Here is a 17,399-nt window from a genome sequence, read left to right on the forward strand (position 1 = left end):
TTATTACTCATTTGCATTGTATCCTGAATGATGAGAGAGAGAGTGACAAAAACATGGTCTTGTTAGGAAATGCATCTAAGTAGGGGGGCGGGTATGTTTGGAGATTAATTTTTAAATGAGTGGTCTGTTCACTTGTGAATATATTTTGATAGGTGGATTTATACAGGTTGTAATTCCTTATCTTCATAATATATAATTGATAATGAAGATTCCTTTCCCTTATGATACTGAGGAAGGAATGAGTTAACTAACTTTGTTTTGTTGAGTGTAAGGGTAGGTAATAGACAATATTTCTGTGGAAGCTAGACTACTTCTTTGTTAAAGTAGGCATTTGGCATAAGAAACAAGTTTAAATTAAATGAAAGAAGATACACAAAATAAGGATTTAAACATAAAGGCAAGATGTTATGACGTAGATTTTAAAGAAGAACCAAATGAATATTTGAAGATAGAAGAAATAATATACATAAAGTTGCAAAAATATGAACACTTCACACTTTGTGTTAATTGGTGGAGAATGAGGTATAATTATGAAGCTATCTCACATGTGACAAAAGTTATATTGAATCTATAGATTGCTTTGAATAGTATGGACATTTTAATTATGTTGATTCTACTAATTTATGAACACGGTATATTCTTCCACTTATTTATATCTTCCTCTATCTTTTTTCAATGTCCTGTGTTTTCCAAGTACAGGTCTTTTACCTCCTTGGTTAAGTTTATTCCTGAGTATCTTAATTTTTGTTGTTGTTGCAGTGGTAAATGGGATTTTTTTTATATAGTTTATTTTTTTAAGAGTTCATTATTAGTGTATTAAAATGCCGTAGATTTCTGGGTGTTAATTTTGTATCCTGCTACATTGCTGAATTCCGTTATTAAATCTATTTTTATGAAGTTTTTAGGGTTCCCTATGTACAATATCATATCATCTGCAAATATGAGAGTTTTACTTTCTCCTTTCCAGTTTGGATGCCTTTTATTACTTCTTGTCTGATCACTATGGCTAGGACTTCCAGTACTATGTTGAATAAGAGTGGCGAAAATGGGCATCCTTGTCTTGTTCCTGTTCTTAGGGTACATGGTTTTAGTGTTTGCCCATTGGGAATTATGTTGGCTGTAGGTTTATAGGTTTTATTATGTTGAGGTATGATCCTTCTATTCCCACTATGCTGAGAGTTTTCATCAAAAAAAGATGCTGGATTTTGTTGAATGCTTTTTCTGCATCAATTGATATGATCATGTGATTTTTGTGTTGCAATCTGTTTAATGTGGTGTATCACATTTATTGATTTGCGGATATTGTGCCAGCCTTGCACACCCGGAATAAATCCCACTTGGTCATGGTGTATGATATCCTTAATGTATTGCTAATATTTTGTTGAAGATTTTAGCATCTATATTCATCAGGGATATTGGCCTATAATTCTCTCTCTTTGTATTGTCTTTATCTGGTTTTGGAATTTCCATACTACCCAAAGCAATCTATAGATTTAATGCAATCCCTGTTAAAATACCAACAGCATATTTCACAGATCTAGAACAAACACTCTAAAAACTTATATGGAACCAAAAAAAGTCCCAAATAGACGCAGCAATCTTGAGAAAGAAGAATGAAGTTGGAGGAATCACAATACAAGATTTCAGGTTACACTACAAAGCCACTATAATCAAAACAACCTAGTACTGGCACAAGAGCAGGTATATAGAGCAATGGAACAGAACAAAGAACCGAGAAATCAACCCAAGCCATTATGCTCAATTAATATTTGACAAGGAGGCAAGAACATACAATGGAGTAAAGACAGACTCTTAAATAAGTGGTGTTGAGAAAATTGGACAGGTACATACAAAAAAATGAAACTGGACCACCAACTTACACCATACACAAGAATAAACTCAAAATGGATAAAAGACTTTAGTCATGAAACCATAAAAATCTTAGAAGAAACCATAGGCAGCAAAATCTCAGACAACTCATGTAGAAATATGTTTACCAATACATCTAGGGCAAAGGAAACTAAGAAAATAAACAAATGAACTACATCAAAATAAAAAAAACTTCTGCACACAAAGAGCTCACTCCATGGGAGAACATATTTGCCAATGATACATCCAATGTGTGGTTAATTTCCAACATATATAAGAAACTCATACAACTTAATGAAAGGAAGACAATCCAATTTAAAAATGGCTAAAGGACCTACATAAACACTTATCCAAAGTGGACATACAGAAGGCCAAGAGATATGAAAAAATACTCAAAGTCACTAATCATCCAGGAGATGAAAATTAAAACAACAATGAGGTATCACCTCACACCTATCAGAATGGCTATCATCAACAAATCAACAAACGACAAGTTTTGGTGAGGATGTGGAGAAAAGGGAACCCTAGTATACTGGTGGTGGAAATGCAGACTGATGCAGCCACTGTGGAAAACAGTATGGAGTTTCCTCAAAAAATTAAAAAAGGAACTCCCATTTGACCCAGTGATTCTACTTCTAGGAATATATCCCAAGAAATCAGAAACACCAAACAGAAATTGGGCAGAGCCAGCTCAGTGAAGAGTTCGCAAACCTGAGTGAGGACGGAGAAAGGATGGAGAAATGACAAAGAGAATAAGCTGGGTCTAGGTCAGTGATGGCGAACTTAGGACACGCGTGTCAGAGGTGACACGCGAACTCATTTTTTTGGTTGATTTTTCTTTGTTAAATGGCATTTAAATATATAAAATAAATTTCAAAAATATAAGTCTTTGTTTTACTATGGTTGCAAATATCAAAAAATTTCTATATGTGACACGGCACCAGAGTTAAGTTAGGGTTTTTCAAAATGCTGACACACCGAGCTCAAAAGGTTCACCATCACTGGTCTAGGTGGATCTTCCTGTGCCTGGCTGAGGCCACAGAGAAAGATCCAGAGGCAAGCTGAGCCTTTATTTTATAGCCAGAGGTAAACAAGGTAGTGGTCACCATAGTTACAATGTTCTTGTGAGTTTCATTTGTTTTGGCAGCACTTGCTGCACCTCCCATAGCCCATTAGCTACTAGGAAGAATCTAGGGAGTGTCATAAGGTCAAGCCTAATTATGCTAAGAGGACTGTGCCCTCTAAGCTGGGACTTGTTTGTGGCTTTGCCAACAGGTCAGTCTGAGCCTTAACCCTATAGCTGCGCCCTACAAGAAATAATATATGCACCCCTATGTTCATAGCAGGGCAATGTACAATAGCTAAGATTTGGAAACAGCCCAAGTGCTCATCAGCAGATGAGTGGATAAAAAGCCTTGGACCATTTACACCAGGGGTCCTCAAACTACGGCCCGCGGGCCACATGCAAATACAAATATTGTATTTTTCCCCGTTTCGTTTTTTTACTTCAAAATAAGATATGTGCAGTGTGCATAGGAATTTGTTCATAGTTTTTTTTTAAACTATAGTCCGGCCCTCCAACGGTCTGAGGGACAGTGAACTGGCCCCCTGTTTAAAAAGTTTGAGGACCCCTGATTTATACAATGGAATATTATGCAGCTGTAAAAAGAAACAAGTCCCACCATTTGCAACAGCATGGATGAACCTTAGAGAGTATTATGCTAAGTGAAATAAATCAGTCAGAGAAAGATAAGTATTACATGATCTCACTCATATATGGAATCTAATGAACAAAATAAACCAATGAACAAAATAGGTCCAGAGACATAGAAACTTGGGAACAGACTGTCAAACCTCGGAGGGAAGGCAGGGGAGGTTGGATGGGTAGGAAGAAATCAACCCAAGAACATGTATGCTTATATGCATAACCCATGGACACAGACAATAGGGTGGTGAAGGCCTTGGGCGGTGGGTGGGGGCGAGCTAGAAGAGGTCAGTGTCATAAAAGGCGACATTTGTAACACTTTCTATAATAAACATTTTAAAAATAAGAGCGAACAAGTCATGTTGAGCTTTTCCCTAGTTTAGAAAAAATTATGATAAGCTATGTACTGGATGCTGTGCTAGGTTTAGAAGCACAAAGATGTCTTCAAGTAATGAGGAGCTGAGTAAGTAAAGACTGACATATAAACCAGTAATTTTAATACTGTATACTGACTTCTATGCTGGAGATGTACACAGAGTGCTTGAGAGAGCACAGATGGATGCAGGATAAAAATCACAGTGATTTCTGGAGGATAAAGGAGCTGTTCTTTAGGTGAGGAGGAGTTAGCTTGGAGAGTAGAGGTGGGTGATTTAGGAGATGGAGAAGTATTTGGAAATCAGGTGCAGTGATAATGAACAGATTGGTTCATTTATAGAACAAAAAGTAATTAGGTGTTTCTGAAAGTGATTAGTAACCCTTGCCTTCAGAGTTGTACATTTTAGTTGAAATAGTTTTGAAATGATAGAAATAAAATGTATAGATTAAAATTTTACCTTGCTCAGTAAATGAAAAAGCTACATATGAGAGAGTATTTAAACTTTATTTTTTTCCTACCTTATTTAACGTGGGATGGATTGATATTCATGAGTTTTATTTGTTTTAAGAGTACATTCAATATTTTCTGACACCTCTAAACTGGTAGTGATTAGAGTCCGGGTAAATACTTCAACCTTGAAATTAACTTGTCACAACATTCCAGTCTTGTGAGCTGAAGCAGTGGTTGTGGATAAACTTGCTGCTGTTTACTGGTCTGGTTACTTGATATAGTACATTTTATATCTGAATTCGTTACTCTTTGCTGCCATGTGATAATATGTAGAATAATGATGTCTTCACAGGATGAATGCTATCAAGTAAGACAAGTATTTGCTCAGAAACTTCACAAAGGCCTTTCCCGATTACGACTTCCACTTGAGTATATGGCAATCTGTGCTCTTTGTGCAAAAGATCCTGTAAAAGAGAGAAGAGCTCACGCCAGGCAGTGTCTGGTAAAAAATATAAATGTGAGACGCGAATATCTGAAGCAGCATGCAGCTGTTAGTGGTAAGCCCATATGAAAATGGAAAGTATATTTTTCTAGCCTGCCAATTTTCTTTATAGAGCACAAAGTGATGTAACTTATTTATTATATTCTTATTAGCCCACATTAAATAAGTATTACTGTTTTTCAATAATAGCTTCACCTTTAAAGTTTATTTTTAAAATAGAAATGCATGTGTATCTAAATATCAACTCATATCTATGCAACTAACGAAATGGCCAAGGGACATAAGCAGTGACATTGGATGGAGGTACTTTTAATAGAACAGTAAAATGTATATGTCAGAGTATGATCTTTTAATTTAAAAATCTACCAGTCTCTGGTCTTTCTTGATTATTCTCATCACAGCCGGCATGTGCAGGACTGGCATTCTGGATTCAAACCGGCAACCTTTCAGGGACAGTGCTCAACCAACTGCTCACCTTAACCCCATCCACGTTATTAGCTTTTGTGTCTCTCTGACTTTTATTTAATTAAAATCTATCCAGTTATCCAAGTTAAAAATCGGAGACATTTTTCATATCTTTTTTCTCCCTCTCATCATTCACCAAATCCTTAATTCTTTCTCTGGATATCTTGAACATTTCTCCTCAACTGTTTTATCCTGCTATATTTCTCTTGGATTAGTGTGTACATGTCTGCCTCCCTCTTATAAATTCCCCTGCCTCTAATCCACCTCCAGTTGTGCCACACTGCTATCAAAATTATTTTTTTAGAACACATTGGATCATATCACTATCATGTTTGAAATCTGTGTTGACTTTTTTATTGCTCATAGGATCAAATTTAAACTCATTAACATGGCCCTTTAGAGTTTTACTCTCAACCTGAGTTTTAGGCTTTTCCCTAGCCATTCCTTACTATAAGTCCTATGCTTCTTGTACTCTGGATTGTTTGAAATTTGTACAGCCATCTTTTTCTCTGTTTTCAACACTACCTGGAAGTTGCCTCCCCTTCCAGACAGACAAAATCAAGGAGCATGGTTTGCATCTTTTGAGTCCTTTAAAATGTAGTTTGGGAGTTACACCATCATTGGAATTCCTTTTTTTTTTTTTTTCTTCCTCATCTTGGAAAAAAATGAGTGCTCTGGAGTCAAATCCCACCTCTGCCATTTACTGTTTGTGTTTGGGCATGTTACTTTAACAATCTGAGCCTTAATTTCTTTATTTGTAAAATTGGTTTAATTATACTCATTTCTTATGGTTGTTATGAGTATTAAAAAATTAATGTATATAGCCCTGGCTGGGGAGCTCAGTGGTTAGAGTGCTGATCCTTGCACTGAAGGGTCAACAGTTTGATTTCTGGTCAAGGGCACGTGCCTGGGTTGCAGGTGTGATTCCTGTGTGGGAGGCAACAAATCCATGTCTCTCTCTCACATCAATGTTTCTCTCTTTCTCTCCCTCTTCCCCCTCCCTTCCTTGCTCCCTCCCTCCCACTCTTTAAAAATCAATGAAAAAAATATCCTCAGGTGAGGATTAACAAAAACAACAAAAAAAGTTGATGTATATAAAGCACTTGGCATACTGCATGCTCTAAAGTAGTCAGGCCCTAGCCCGTTTGGCTCAGTGGGTAGAGTGTCGGCCTAGGGATCAAAGGGCCCGGGTTGGATTCCAGTCAAGAGCACATACCTTGGGATGGGGGGTAATGTGGGGATAAGGACACATATGTAATAACTTAATAAAGAAATTTAAAAAAAAAAGAGCACGTACCTCGGTTGCAGGCTCCTCCTCAGGCCCAAAGCCTGGTCAGAGCTCGTGCAGGAGGCAACCAATCGATGTTTCTCTCTGTCTTTCCCTCTCTCTTCCACTCTACCTAAAAATCAATGGGAAAAATATCCTTGTGTGAAGATTTAAAAAAAAAAAAAAAAAAAGAAGAAGTAGTAGTAGTCAGTAGTTGTTAGCTATTCTTGTCTTAGGGCACCTACCACATTGAAGGATAGCTTCTGTCTCTATGCCTTAGTATGAGAGCTTTGTCTAGTCTTATTCATCTTTATATTTAAAATAAGCCTGAAAATTGTAGGCACTCAATAAATATTTGATAAAAATTTAATTTGAATTTCACTGAATTTTGAACCTTGATATTTTTTCCTCCTATACCTTCCTTAAAATGAAAGATACTACACACAAATTATTCTCTTTGAGTTCAGGAATAGAAATAGAACTTGGTGCCTTATTGACACGTACATTACTATACTCTAGGTTGAACATATAATTTAAACTTTTATTTTGAAAGTAGCTTATAAAAAGATTGTACAAAATATGAATCTCGGTCTTTTTGAATAATAACCTTATTAAACTAGTTAGGATTACAATTCTAACGTCTAATGGAATATGCTGATCAAAGTTAAAATACAGGGTGGGGCAAAATTAGGTTTACAGTTGTTCACATGGAAAATAATACAATAATTAAAAACATAATAATACAAGAATAAACTCTGGCTTTGGCCAGGTAAATCAGTTGATTGAAGCATCGTCCTGTATACCAAAAGGTTCAGGATTCAATCTCCGGTCTGCAATGGGGCACCTATGGGGGGCAACTGATCGATTTTTATCTCTCACATCAAAGTCACTCTCTCTGTGTCTTCTTCTCTCCCGCCCCTCCTCCTCTTCTCTCTTTCTCCCCCGCCCCTCCCTCTAGGAACAAAAAAATCAATAAAAACATATCCTCATGTGAGGATTTAAGAAAACCACAAAACTGTTTCATATAATCACAAATGTAAACCTACTTTTGTCCCACCCTGTATAAAGATATTTTAAACTAAAAGAAATGTTTGATATTTAAAATGTCCTAGAAACTCTTATTTATGTTTGTGTTTTTTTTGTATTAGTTCTTCTGTTACAGATAGGATCAAATACTTTTACTTTGATTCAGATAGTATCAAAAACCTTTACTTTCTGCTTTTGTGTCACACTAACTCTGAAATATTTACTAGTTTTTAATTTTGCTCATAAGCTTATAAGGAAGGCACTGTTGAACATAGTGTTGCTCATAATAAGAAAAAGAGATCTTATGTTTCTTAGTCTTAGAGTTTGTTTGAGTCACTTTTTCCCATATGCATTTGAAAAGTGAAATAATTGTCTTTGTAACCACAACATATAGTGCATTTAATAGGCATTTCACTATTGTATATGATGAATGAATGAACAAACTGTTTAATTTATAATATATCTTAGCTCTGACTATTTCAATATGTTTTTCTTTTAGCCATAATGTGGTACTGTTGGGATGTAGGAAATACTGAATCAGAGAGATAAAGAAAGAAGAAGGTTATAAGATTTGGTTTTTTAACCTGGATGTTTTGTTTTGTTTGTGTGTGTGTGTTATGTGTGTGTTTGTTTTTCAGAAAAATTATTATCTCTTCTACCAGAATATGTTGTTCCATATACAATTCACCTTTTGGCACATGACCCAGATTATGTCAAAGTACAGGATATTGAACAACTTAAAGATGTTAAAGAGTAAGACTTTTTTCATCCTATTTTCATATTTTCAGAAAGTTTTTTCCCTTTCCTGCTGATAATAGAACCTTAATTATAATTAGTTTATTTGATTTATTTTATTTCTTAGGAATTTAAGGTCTCTTTCCTTTATTTGTTCTTTTATTTTTTTTAAATACATTTTTATTGATTTCAGAGAGGAAAGAAGAGGTAGAGAGAGATAGAAACATCAATGATGAGAATCATTAATTGGCTCTCTCTTGTACACTCCCCGCTGGGAATCAAGCCCGTAACCCAGGCATGTGCCCTGACTGGGAATCAAACTGTAACCTCCTGGTTCATAGGGTGACACGACACTGAGCCACACCGGCGGGGCCTCTTTTTTTTTCCCCATACCATCTCTTTATATTTTATTTCTTATATAATTTTCCAATATTTAATTTAGCATAATTACTGTATACTACTCTGTTTCTTTACCAGTCTAGCATTTCTTTTGTATTGAAGCAATCCATTAAAAGTTTCCATTACAGTTCTTATCTTTTTCTACTTTCTTCTGAAACTATAGATTTTCATGTGGGGTGAAGTAATACAGTAATACTCTCCTTTATTCACATAGTAAGCACTTTTTTTTTTCCAGACACTATTTTTCTTTATAAGAAAGAAAGAATGGTCTAATTTAATAATGGACTAAGTTGATAACCAGGCAACACTCTCACTTACTACTTCATTGGTGACATTTCTAAATAAAGTTAATAACAGTTGTAATTTTTTCAAAGATTACTATTGAGGCCAAAAGAGTATTTATGCCTGTGTGCAGAATAGAGAAATATAATGGAGTTTAGAGAAGTCCTTATAAGACTAGTATAATGTCAAATGACTCATAACTTGGTAAGGGAAAAAGCTATTACCCTCTTACCAAAGTTTCTGTTTTTTAAAAATATGTAGTTAGTTCTCCTAAAATTAATCCTGTTAGAGTAATTATAACTAATGAAAACTTCTAGCATTTCCTCTTTCTCAGAGAAAATTAGTTTTTGAAATAGATAAAATACTCTTTGGAATTTACTATACATTTTTAGCTATATCTCTAAATTGCCCAAATACAGCCATGCGTCATTTCTAGTCTTTGAGAAAGCCACTTCAGAAAAGCTTATTCTGTACCCGAGATCTTAAAGATTATTTTTTTTCTTCTAGAATGATATCTTGCTTCACATTTCTCTCTTGTTCTCCCATTACTTATCTCCTCTGTGCTATAACTGTCACATTCTGACCGTGTAATATACAGAGACAGAGCCCTTTGTGTGGTTTTTCATAAATAGAATTTTTTTTGTAATTAACTTTAAAACTGAGCTAACTTTAAAATTGAAACCTTATTTTAATTTTTCCATGTTTAAGCAAGGATAGTATGTGCAGTTGTCAGCCATGACTTTTTTCTCTCTAATTTACTGAAGATTCTCAATTATTAAATAAGGTAGTTATATTTTTTTTGAAGACTTCCAATTGGAACTACAGTCAATATTGAATAGGTAGTCTTCCTTTCTTGTAATAGCTAAGATCACTTCATTCTTTTCACCATTTATTCCTTTTTAACCTGACACCCTGGGAAAATTAGTGAGACTTTGAGAGGGGTTCTTATGAACTCACACTTTAATTACTGATATGTTGTGATATGTATGTGTGACATATTTTTTCTCTATTGGCTTAGAGCTGTTTCTTTTTAATTTTTCTACTCCTGGCATTCATTATATTAATATTTAAAATTATTATATCTGTATTTAACAACAAATTATTCTTTCCTATTTTTTTATTTTTCTAGATGCCTTTGGTTTGTTTTAGAAATATTAATGGCTAAAAATGAAAATAACAGTCATGCATTTATCAGAAAGATGGTAGAAAATATTAAACAAACAAAAGATGCCCAAGGACCAGATGATGCAAAAATGAATGAAGTATGTAATTCTTTGTAAATAATTACGATTCTTTATCTATTTAAGCATTTGAGTATAGAGTATGGAGCTCCTGTAGTATTTTGTACACCATGTCAGTCTTTTCTATTAGTAGTAAATAATCAGTAGTATTTCGATTAGTAATAATTAGATGTACTAATATAGTCACTAATATAAAATTAATAGTAATATTATTACTAGTAAACTAATGAAAACAATAGTGTATTTTAAACTTACACTGTTGCATTAAAAACTGCATATTAAGTACATATTCTAGAATTACTTCCAATTTAGACTTTAGGATGCCAATCTAAGTACCTAATTTTTTTAATACCATTGCAGAAACTGTATACTGTGTGTGATGTTGCCATGAATATCATCATGTCGAAGAGCACCACGTACAGTTTGGAATCTCCTAAAGACCCAGTACTACCAGCTCGGTTTTTTACTCAACCTGACAAGGTAGTCATTTTAGAATTTGTTTGTGTAAGTTGAAGTAAAAGGTATTCTCAGTACTTGGTTGTGGGGAGATCAAGAAGGAGCAGAATCAAGAGCTGACCCACTACTAATGTTATGGAAAGATCTTAATAATGTGGTTTAAGACCAGAATATGGACCAAACCAGAGGGCACAAATAAGGTTCAGAGATTAGTTAGTGGGATCCAGAGTTTGTGTTCAAAATTTTATGCCACTCTGAGAGCACAACAAAAATGTGATCAAAGCATGTAGATCTATGAGTTAATGGCCATTGATCCAAAATGGGGAGGAGAATGGTGATAGAGATACAGTCTGAAGTTAGAGCTCTTGATCGAGATCTACAACTATAGTAAAACCTCAATATAACAGACTAATTTCGACAAGGGGGTGTCCATTAAACCCAAAATTCAGTTATATAATAAAGAAGGTTTTCTGAATGCATGTTAAAAATTGACAGATTAGTTTACCTGTTTTTACTTATGTAGACAGATTTGTGTAATTAAAATTACATATGAAAAGTTTAATTTCATAGAAAACTTTTCTATATGTATTACTCTAATTTTAAATTTATACTGTGTAGGTCTAGTAAATGCGTGAATTCACCAGCCACCGTGAGTAAACGGCTCGGTGTGGTTTAGCTCACATCACAATGTTGGCTGGCCTGTGTTAAAACTGCTACAGAAAGTCACGCCACTCAACAGCAGAACCAGTTATCGTGTGCCATGTGGTGTGATCACGTGCTAATCATTCCCGAATATTGTTTGCCACCAGTGACTCTTGGATTTAAATCTGTAGACTGTAGTTGTAGATAAATAATATTTATTTATGTCAGCAAAATTATTACAGTATTTTTTCCAACTCTGAGATTTATTGAAAAGAGCAGTTAATAACAAAAATAACCTGTTAATTTAATTATAAGCAAGTCTTGATTAAAAGCATTTTAAAATTAACAGGGTGTTAATTTTCACAAAGGACATACGGACTGGACATTTTGTCAGTTAAATCCGAAGTTTGTTAAATCGAGGTCCGCAAAATCTAGGATTTACTTTAGTATGAGGAAACAAGTGGAGAAAGACACTGGAATAGACCCAAGAACCTTGGAATGCTACAAGAATGTTCCCACTGTCATAAAACTCAAGTATTGTATGAGATATAAAAGGTGTTTTCAAGAATCTCTCTTTGACTTTTGAGTAACTGAGAGTATAGAAACCAGCAATGTCTCTTTTTTTTTAATCAAAATACCAATTAAAGTCTTAATATAGTGTATAGAAATTTAGAATGGCCTTGTAGTTTCACCCAAAAGCTGAAAGTGATTATTGTCTGCTTTGAAGCATTCACTTTGGTGTGATTAAGATATGAGGAGTCTTTGTGGTACAAGATTAATTCAAGTATATTATTTAAAAACAATAACTGAAATTTTATGTTTTAACTGATTAGTTTTAATAAGTATGAACTTTTTATGTATTTCAAAACAGAAGCTGCTGTTGGCTTTTCTTAGCTTTTGACCCTCACAGATACAGTGTTTTAGTATTCACTAACTACATCTTTTTCCCTTGCTTGTAGAACTTCAGTAACACCAAAAATTATCTGCCTCCAGAAATGAAATCGTTTTTCACTCCTGGAAAAGTATGTTTTGAGAATTGTTTCAATTCTTATGTGGTAGTTTATTTTAGTTTCATTAGTGGTATAATTATGTTATTTTGTATTTTTTTAAACATTGGTATATTTTAAGTAAGAAATTTTAATTATTAGGTATCTTCCATTTGCTAGTAAGAAATAGTTACATTAACTATACAGATGTAAGCTGAGATACATGAACTTACTTTTTAGCTTTATAATAAACCCCTTGGAGACTTTGATCTTTAAATATCTATCTTCTAATATCAAGATAAGAATCTTAAAGTGGAAAAGCATCTTCTGTCCTTCCACAGCAAGAGTCTAATAATCTGTTCTCATTGTTATACATTTGATTTGTTCTTACTTCTATGTAAGCTTTGAAATAACTAAGAAACTTGACTATTCTGCTACCTATAGTTTTTTATTTGTTCAAGTGATAGCCAATTTATTCTTACATAGTAGGCACATTTTTTCATGATTTGTACATAAATACTTTGACAGAGATGTTATTTATGGTCCTTTAAATTTCTTTTGGCTTTAATCTAATAGAGAGAATGCATTTTTCATTTCAGCCTAAAGCAACCAATGTTCTAGGAGCTGTTAATAAGCCGCTTGCATCAGCAGGCAAACAATCTCAGACAAAATCTTCACGAATGGAAACTGTGAGCAATTCAAGCAGCAGCTCAAACCCAAGCTCTCCTGGAAGAATAAAAGGGAGGTAAGTACGTAAGAAATACCTACTTTATATTTAAGGATTTCAACAAAGCTATGAGATCTAAAATAATGTAACCCAAAACATTTAATGTCAGTGAGTGGAAATCAACGCATACCATTTAACATTGGTAGTCAAGCTCTCCATCTTAGCCTTTCATATTCTGGCTTTTGGGGTAATCCAATTGTCTAGCAATTGTAAAACTGTTAAATAACAGTACGTCTATTCAGTCAAATACACAGTCATTAAAAATGATGTAGTAGGAGATACTATCAAGAGTTTCGATAATACATTATTACAGGGGTCCTCAAACTTTTTAAACAGGGGGCCAGTTCACTGTCCCTCAGACCATTGGAGGGCCGGACTATAGTTTAAAAAAAAACTATGAACAAATTCCTATGCACACGGCACATATCTTATTTTGAAGTAAAAAAACAAAACGGGAACAAATACAATATTTGTATTTGCATGTGGCCCGCAGGCCGTAGTTTGAGGACCCCTGCATTATTGAGTGAAAAGACAAAGAATAAGAACAGTGTTATGTATTTTTGAGTTTTATTTATTTTTATTTTTTTAATATATTTTATTGATTTCTTACAGAGAGGAAGGGAGAGGGATAGAGAGTTAGAAACATCGATGAGAGAGAAACATCGATCAGCTGCCTCCTGCACACCCCCTACTGGGGATGTGCCCGCAACCAAGGTACATGCCCTTGACCGGAATCGAACCTGGGACCCTTGAGTCCGTAGGCCAACGCTCCATCCACTGAGCCAAACCGGTTAGGGCTATTTTTGAGTTTTAAAAAGGAATTGCATTTACATTTTCTTATATATGCATAGAAAGTTTTTAAAAGAATACATCACATCTTAATAGTGTTGATATAATCTAGTGTAGGCGGGGAGATCATCTTATATTCTTTGGTATGATTTAAATTTATTTTTAGTATGTGCATGTATAAACTTTTTGTTTAAAGAAAGCAAAAAGGAAACACATTTTACACTTTCTCTAGTTTTAGCATAGTGCTTAGTACATCCTTAGTTAGCAGCAGAGCCTTATACAGGGGTAAACTGCCACTGTTTATTGATTTTGCTAAGTTATTGTGGAAGACTTTATGCTGTCTTTTGCATTGTTCATAACCAATTAGTAAAGGAAGGAGGAGACATTCTGAAGTATCTTACCAATTCCCTTACAATGAATGTTTAAATGTTATACAGTCAAACCTCGGTTCTGGAACATCTCCCATCTCAAACAATTTGGTTCTTGACCAAGTTGTTCACAGAAAAGAATGTCTTGCTTGTCCAACCAAACTTTGGTTTTCAACCTGACAACCCTTTCATGCTGATACCTCAGTGGGAGGAAAAGTGTCTCTCAGGCAACAAAGGAGAGAATGCTTCTGTTGCTGGTGAAATCAACAATTAGCACAATTTTAAAAACATAGAGGCCATCAGGAGTGCTAATGTTGCTAAGGGTGTGAAAGAAGCAGTGGTCACAGGCAATTGTAGAAGTAGAACTGAAGTTGATTTGGATAAAGGAAAAGTAGTTAGCAGGTGACAGCATTTCTGAGACAAGCAAAAATGCTGCATACTGACCTGTAAGACACCCCTGGAATGAGTGCTAAAAGTGATTTTTTTAAGGCTAGTAGGGGGTGGTTCTATAAATTAAGAAAAGAAGTGTGTGTTTACAGATTAAACAGTATGTTAGACATGTACTGAATATAGGAAAGGTTAAAACAGGGAATCATTTGGTGGTCTGGAACCGAGTAATTCAACTTACATTATTTTTAATGGGGGAAAATTTCTGTTTTCAAACAAATCACTTCTTGAACAGCCTTACAGAACAAATTAAGTTCGAGAACCAAGGTTCCACTGTATAGTACAATAGAAGTAGAACAGAATTAATATCTATAGCTCTTATTTGTTCAAGATTTCTATATTAATGTATATTAGTGGCTTATACCTAATTGACTCTTCACACATATCATTGGAACATTTACTAGTGAATATCCTCATACTTAAAATGACCAAAACATTTTCAGCAACTAATTTCTAAATTATTGGGGTTTTTTCCTTGAATTTCTGGTTATAATCATAGATGATCGAACTCTGCCTAGTCATCTAGACTAAGAGCATCAAAACTGTCCTTGACTCTCCCCCCTGCTAAGTTTTACCAGTTATTTTTCCCTACAGTGTTTTATTCTTCTCTTTTCTGTTATCATTTCATTCATTCTCTTTAATTGTTATACTAGGCTATTTCCCTTCCTTACTCCTCTAGCTATGTAGATCATATCACTGCTAGATGCTCTTTTTTTAAATGCTGCTGGTTTAAGGTTATTCCATTGCTCAGAAATCTTAATTGGCTCCCTTGTTTGCTTTTAAGATAGTTCAGTGGTCGGCAAACCGCAGCTCGGGAGCCACATGCGGCTCTTAGGCCCCTTGAGTGTGGCTCTTCCACAAAATACCGGCTCTTCCACAAAATACCGACTTCTGCGCATGGGCCACAAAGTTTCAGTCGCACTGTATGTGTGCACCCGCACGTGGTATTTTGTAGAAGAGCCACACTCAAGGGGCCAAAGAGCCGCATGTGGCTCGTGAGCCACGGTTTGCCAACCACGGAGATAGTTTATACGTTAGTCTGTCCTCATCTCCCATTGTTACTCAAAACAAATGACTCCTGGTTTTATGCTATACTTTTTCAATATACTTTGGTTAAATTTTCTTTCACTCTGACTAATCTTATCTTGTCATTTTTTTTCATCCAATCCCATCTCTTCACTAGAACTTTTTCTAAGAGAATGAGCTAAGTGTGTTTGAGATGGTTTGGTTGGAGAGTAGGAATGATAATAATGGTTAGAGATGAAGTTGAGAGGTAACCAGATTATATTTAGACTTTGTGAATGTAAGAAATTTGGTTTTGATTTTTAAGTACAACTGGAAGATATTGTTATGGAGTCTAGTGATCTGATTTGCTCTTTAAAAGACTGCTCTGATTGTTTGGAGAATAGAGAAGCTAGGATTGAGATTAAAAAAAAACCAGTTTGGAGTCAGCTGATAGTCTTCTAGGGAAGGGATAAAGAGGGAAGAAGATGGTAAATAGTGAAATTTGGGATTTATTTTGATGCAAGATCAAAGTGATCTTGCTTGATGGATTAGTTGTGAACAGTTAGGGAAAAGGAGGATTTAAAGATGTATCCTGGCTTTTTGCCTGAATAACTATGGAGATAATGGTGCCCTTTACTGAGCTGTAGAGTCCTTGAGGAGGAACAGACTGTGCCTGTGTGGGTTTGTGGGTGTGTGTGTGTGTTTTGGAGAGGTGGGGAAAAGAGGAGGTGTCCAAGTAACTGTCTTGGCTGTGGTAAGGTTCAGATGCCTATTATAAATTCAAGTGAGTGGGCAGCTGGATATGTGAGTCTAGAACTCAGGGTAGCTCCTTAGCTAGATATTGAAATCCAGGATTCAGTAATGTTTCAGTGGGTTTTAAAACCAGATAGAAGACATACCAATGCATGAAAAAATGTGCTGTTAATTTATTTAACAAGTATTTATTGGGTGCCTACTCTGTGCCAAGCACTAGTCCACATGCATTAGTATGCATTGGTAAGTAAAATTGACAAAAGATCCACATTTACATTCTAACAGGAAAAGGTAGTCAGGTAGATAATAAACCTAGTAATTTTTAGTGTATTAGAGGGTGATAATGTAAGAAGAAAAAGAATTAGGGAAAAAGGAGAGGCAGGGGACAGGGCAGATTGTAATGTAGGCCAATCCAACTTGCTAATAAGAAAAGTCTTAATTTAGTTTATGTTCCCACTCCAAGATAGAATTTAGGTTTTATTTTTTTTATTTTTATTTTTTTTAAAATATATTTTTTATTGATTTTTTACAGAGAAGAAGGGAGAAGGATAGAGAGTTAGAAACATCGATGAGAGAGATCGATCAGCTGCCTCCTGCACGCCCCCCGCTGGGGATGTGCCCGCAACCAGGGTACATGCCCTTGACCGGAATCGAACCCAGGACCCTTGAGTCTGCAGGCCGACGCTCTATCCACTGAGCCAAACCGGTTCGGCAGAATTTAGGTTTTAAAAAGAATTAGGAAAGAGATAAATTTGTGATGTTTTTATTTTCCTTTTTAATTAAATGTGCTTCTTTGCTTGATTTAGTGCGAAGTATGATAGAATAAAACAAATACTTTTTGAATGGAATGAACCTTTATTTTATAAAGCTGCATTAGAGAACAGAAAAAGCTTTTAAGGTTATTTGATT

General features: G+C 35.0%; 1 protein-coding gene across 6 annotated transcripts in view; it reads left to right on the forward strand.

Annotated features, from left to right (window-relative positions):
* The window catches only part of PDS5B (PDS5 cohesin associated factor B), a 254,155-nt gene that overhangs the window by 210,332 nt on the left and 26,424 nt on the right, over positions 1-17,399 (forward strand). For all 6 annotated transcript variants that reach the window (XM_070409171.1, XM_070409166.1, XM_070409169.1 and 3 more), the window contains 6 exons: positions 4,753-4,957; positions 8,299-8,413; positions 10,206-10,338; positions 10,678-10,797; positions 12,375-12,437; positions 13,001-13,146. In XM_070409171.1, the coding sequence (XP_070265272.1) occupies positions 4,753-4,957; positions 8,299-8,413; positions 10,206-10,338; positions 10,678-10,797; positions 12,375-12,437; positions 13,001-13,146 (782 nt within the window). The remainder of the gene's footprint in view (positions 1-4,752; positions 4,958-8,298; positions 8,414-10,205; positions 10,339-10,677; positions 10,798-12,374; positions 12,438-13,000; positions 13,147-17,399) is intronic.

Source organism: Myotis yumanensis, unplaced genomic scaffold (genome assembly GCF_028538775.1).
Source record: "Myotis yumanensis isolate MYYU_CA2020_CCGP unplaced genomic scaffold, mMyoYum1.0.hap1 SCAF_3, whole genome shotgun sequence".
Lineage (NCBI taxonomy): Eukaryota > Metazoa > Chordata > Mammalia > Chiroptera > Vespertilionidae > Myotis > Myotis yumanensis.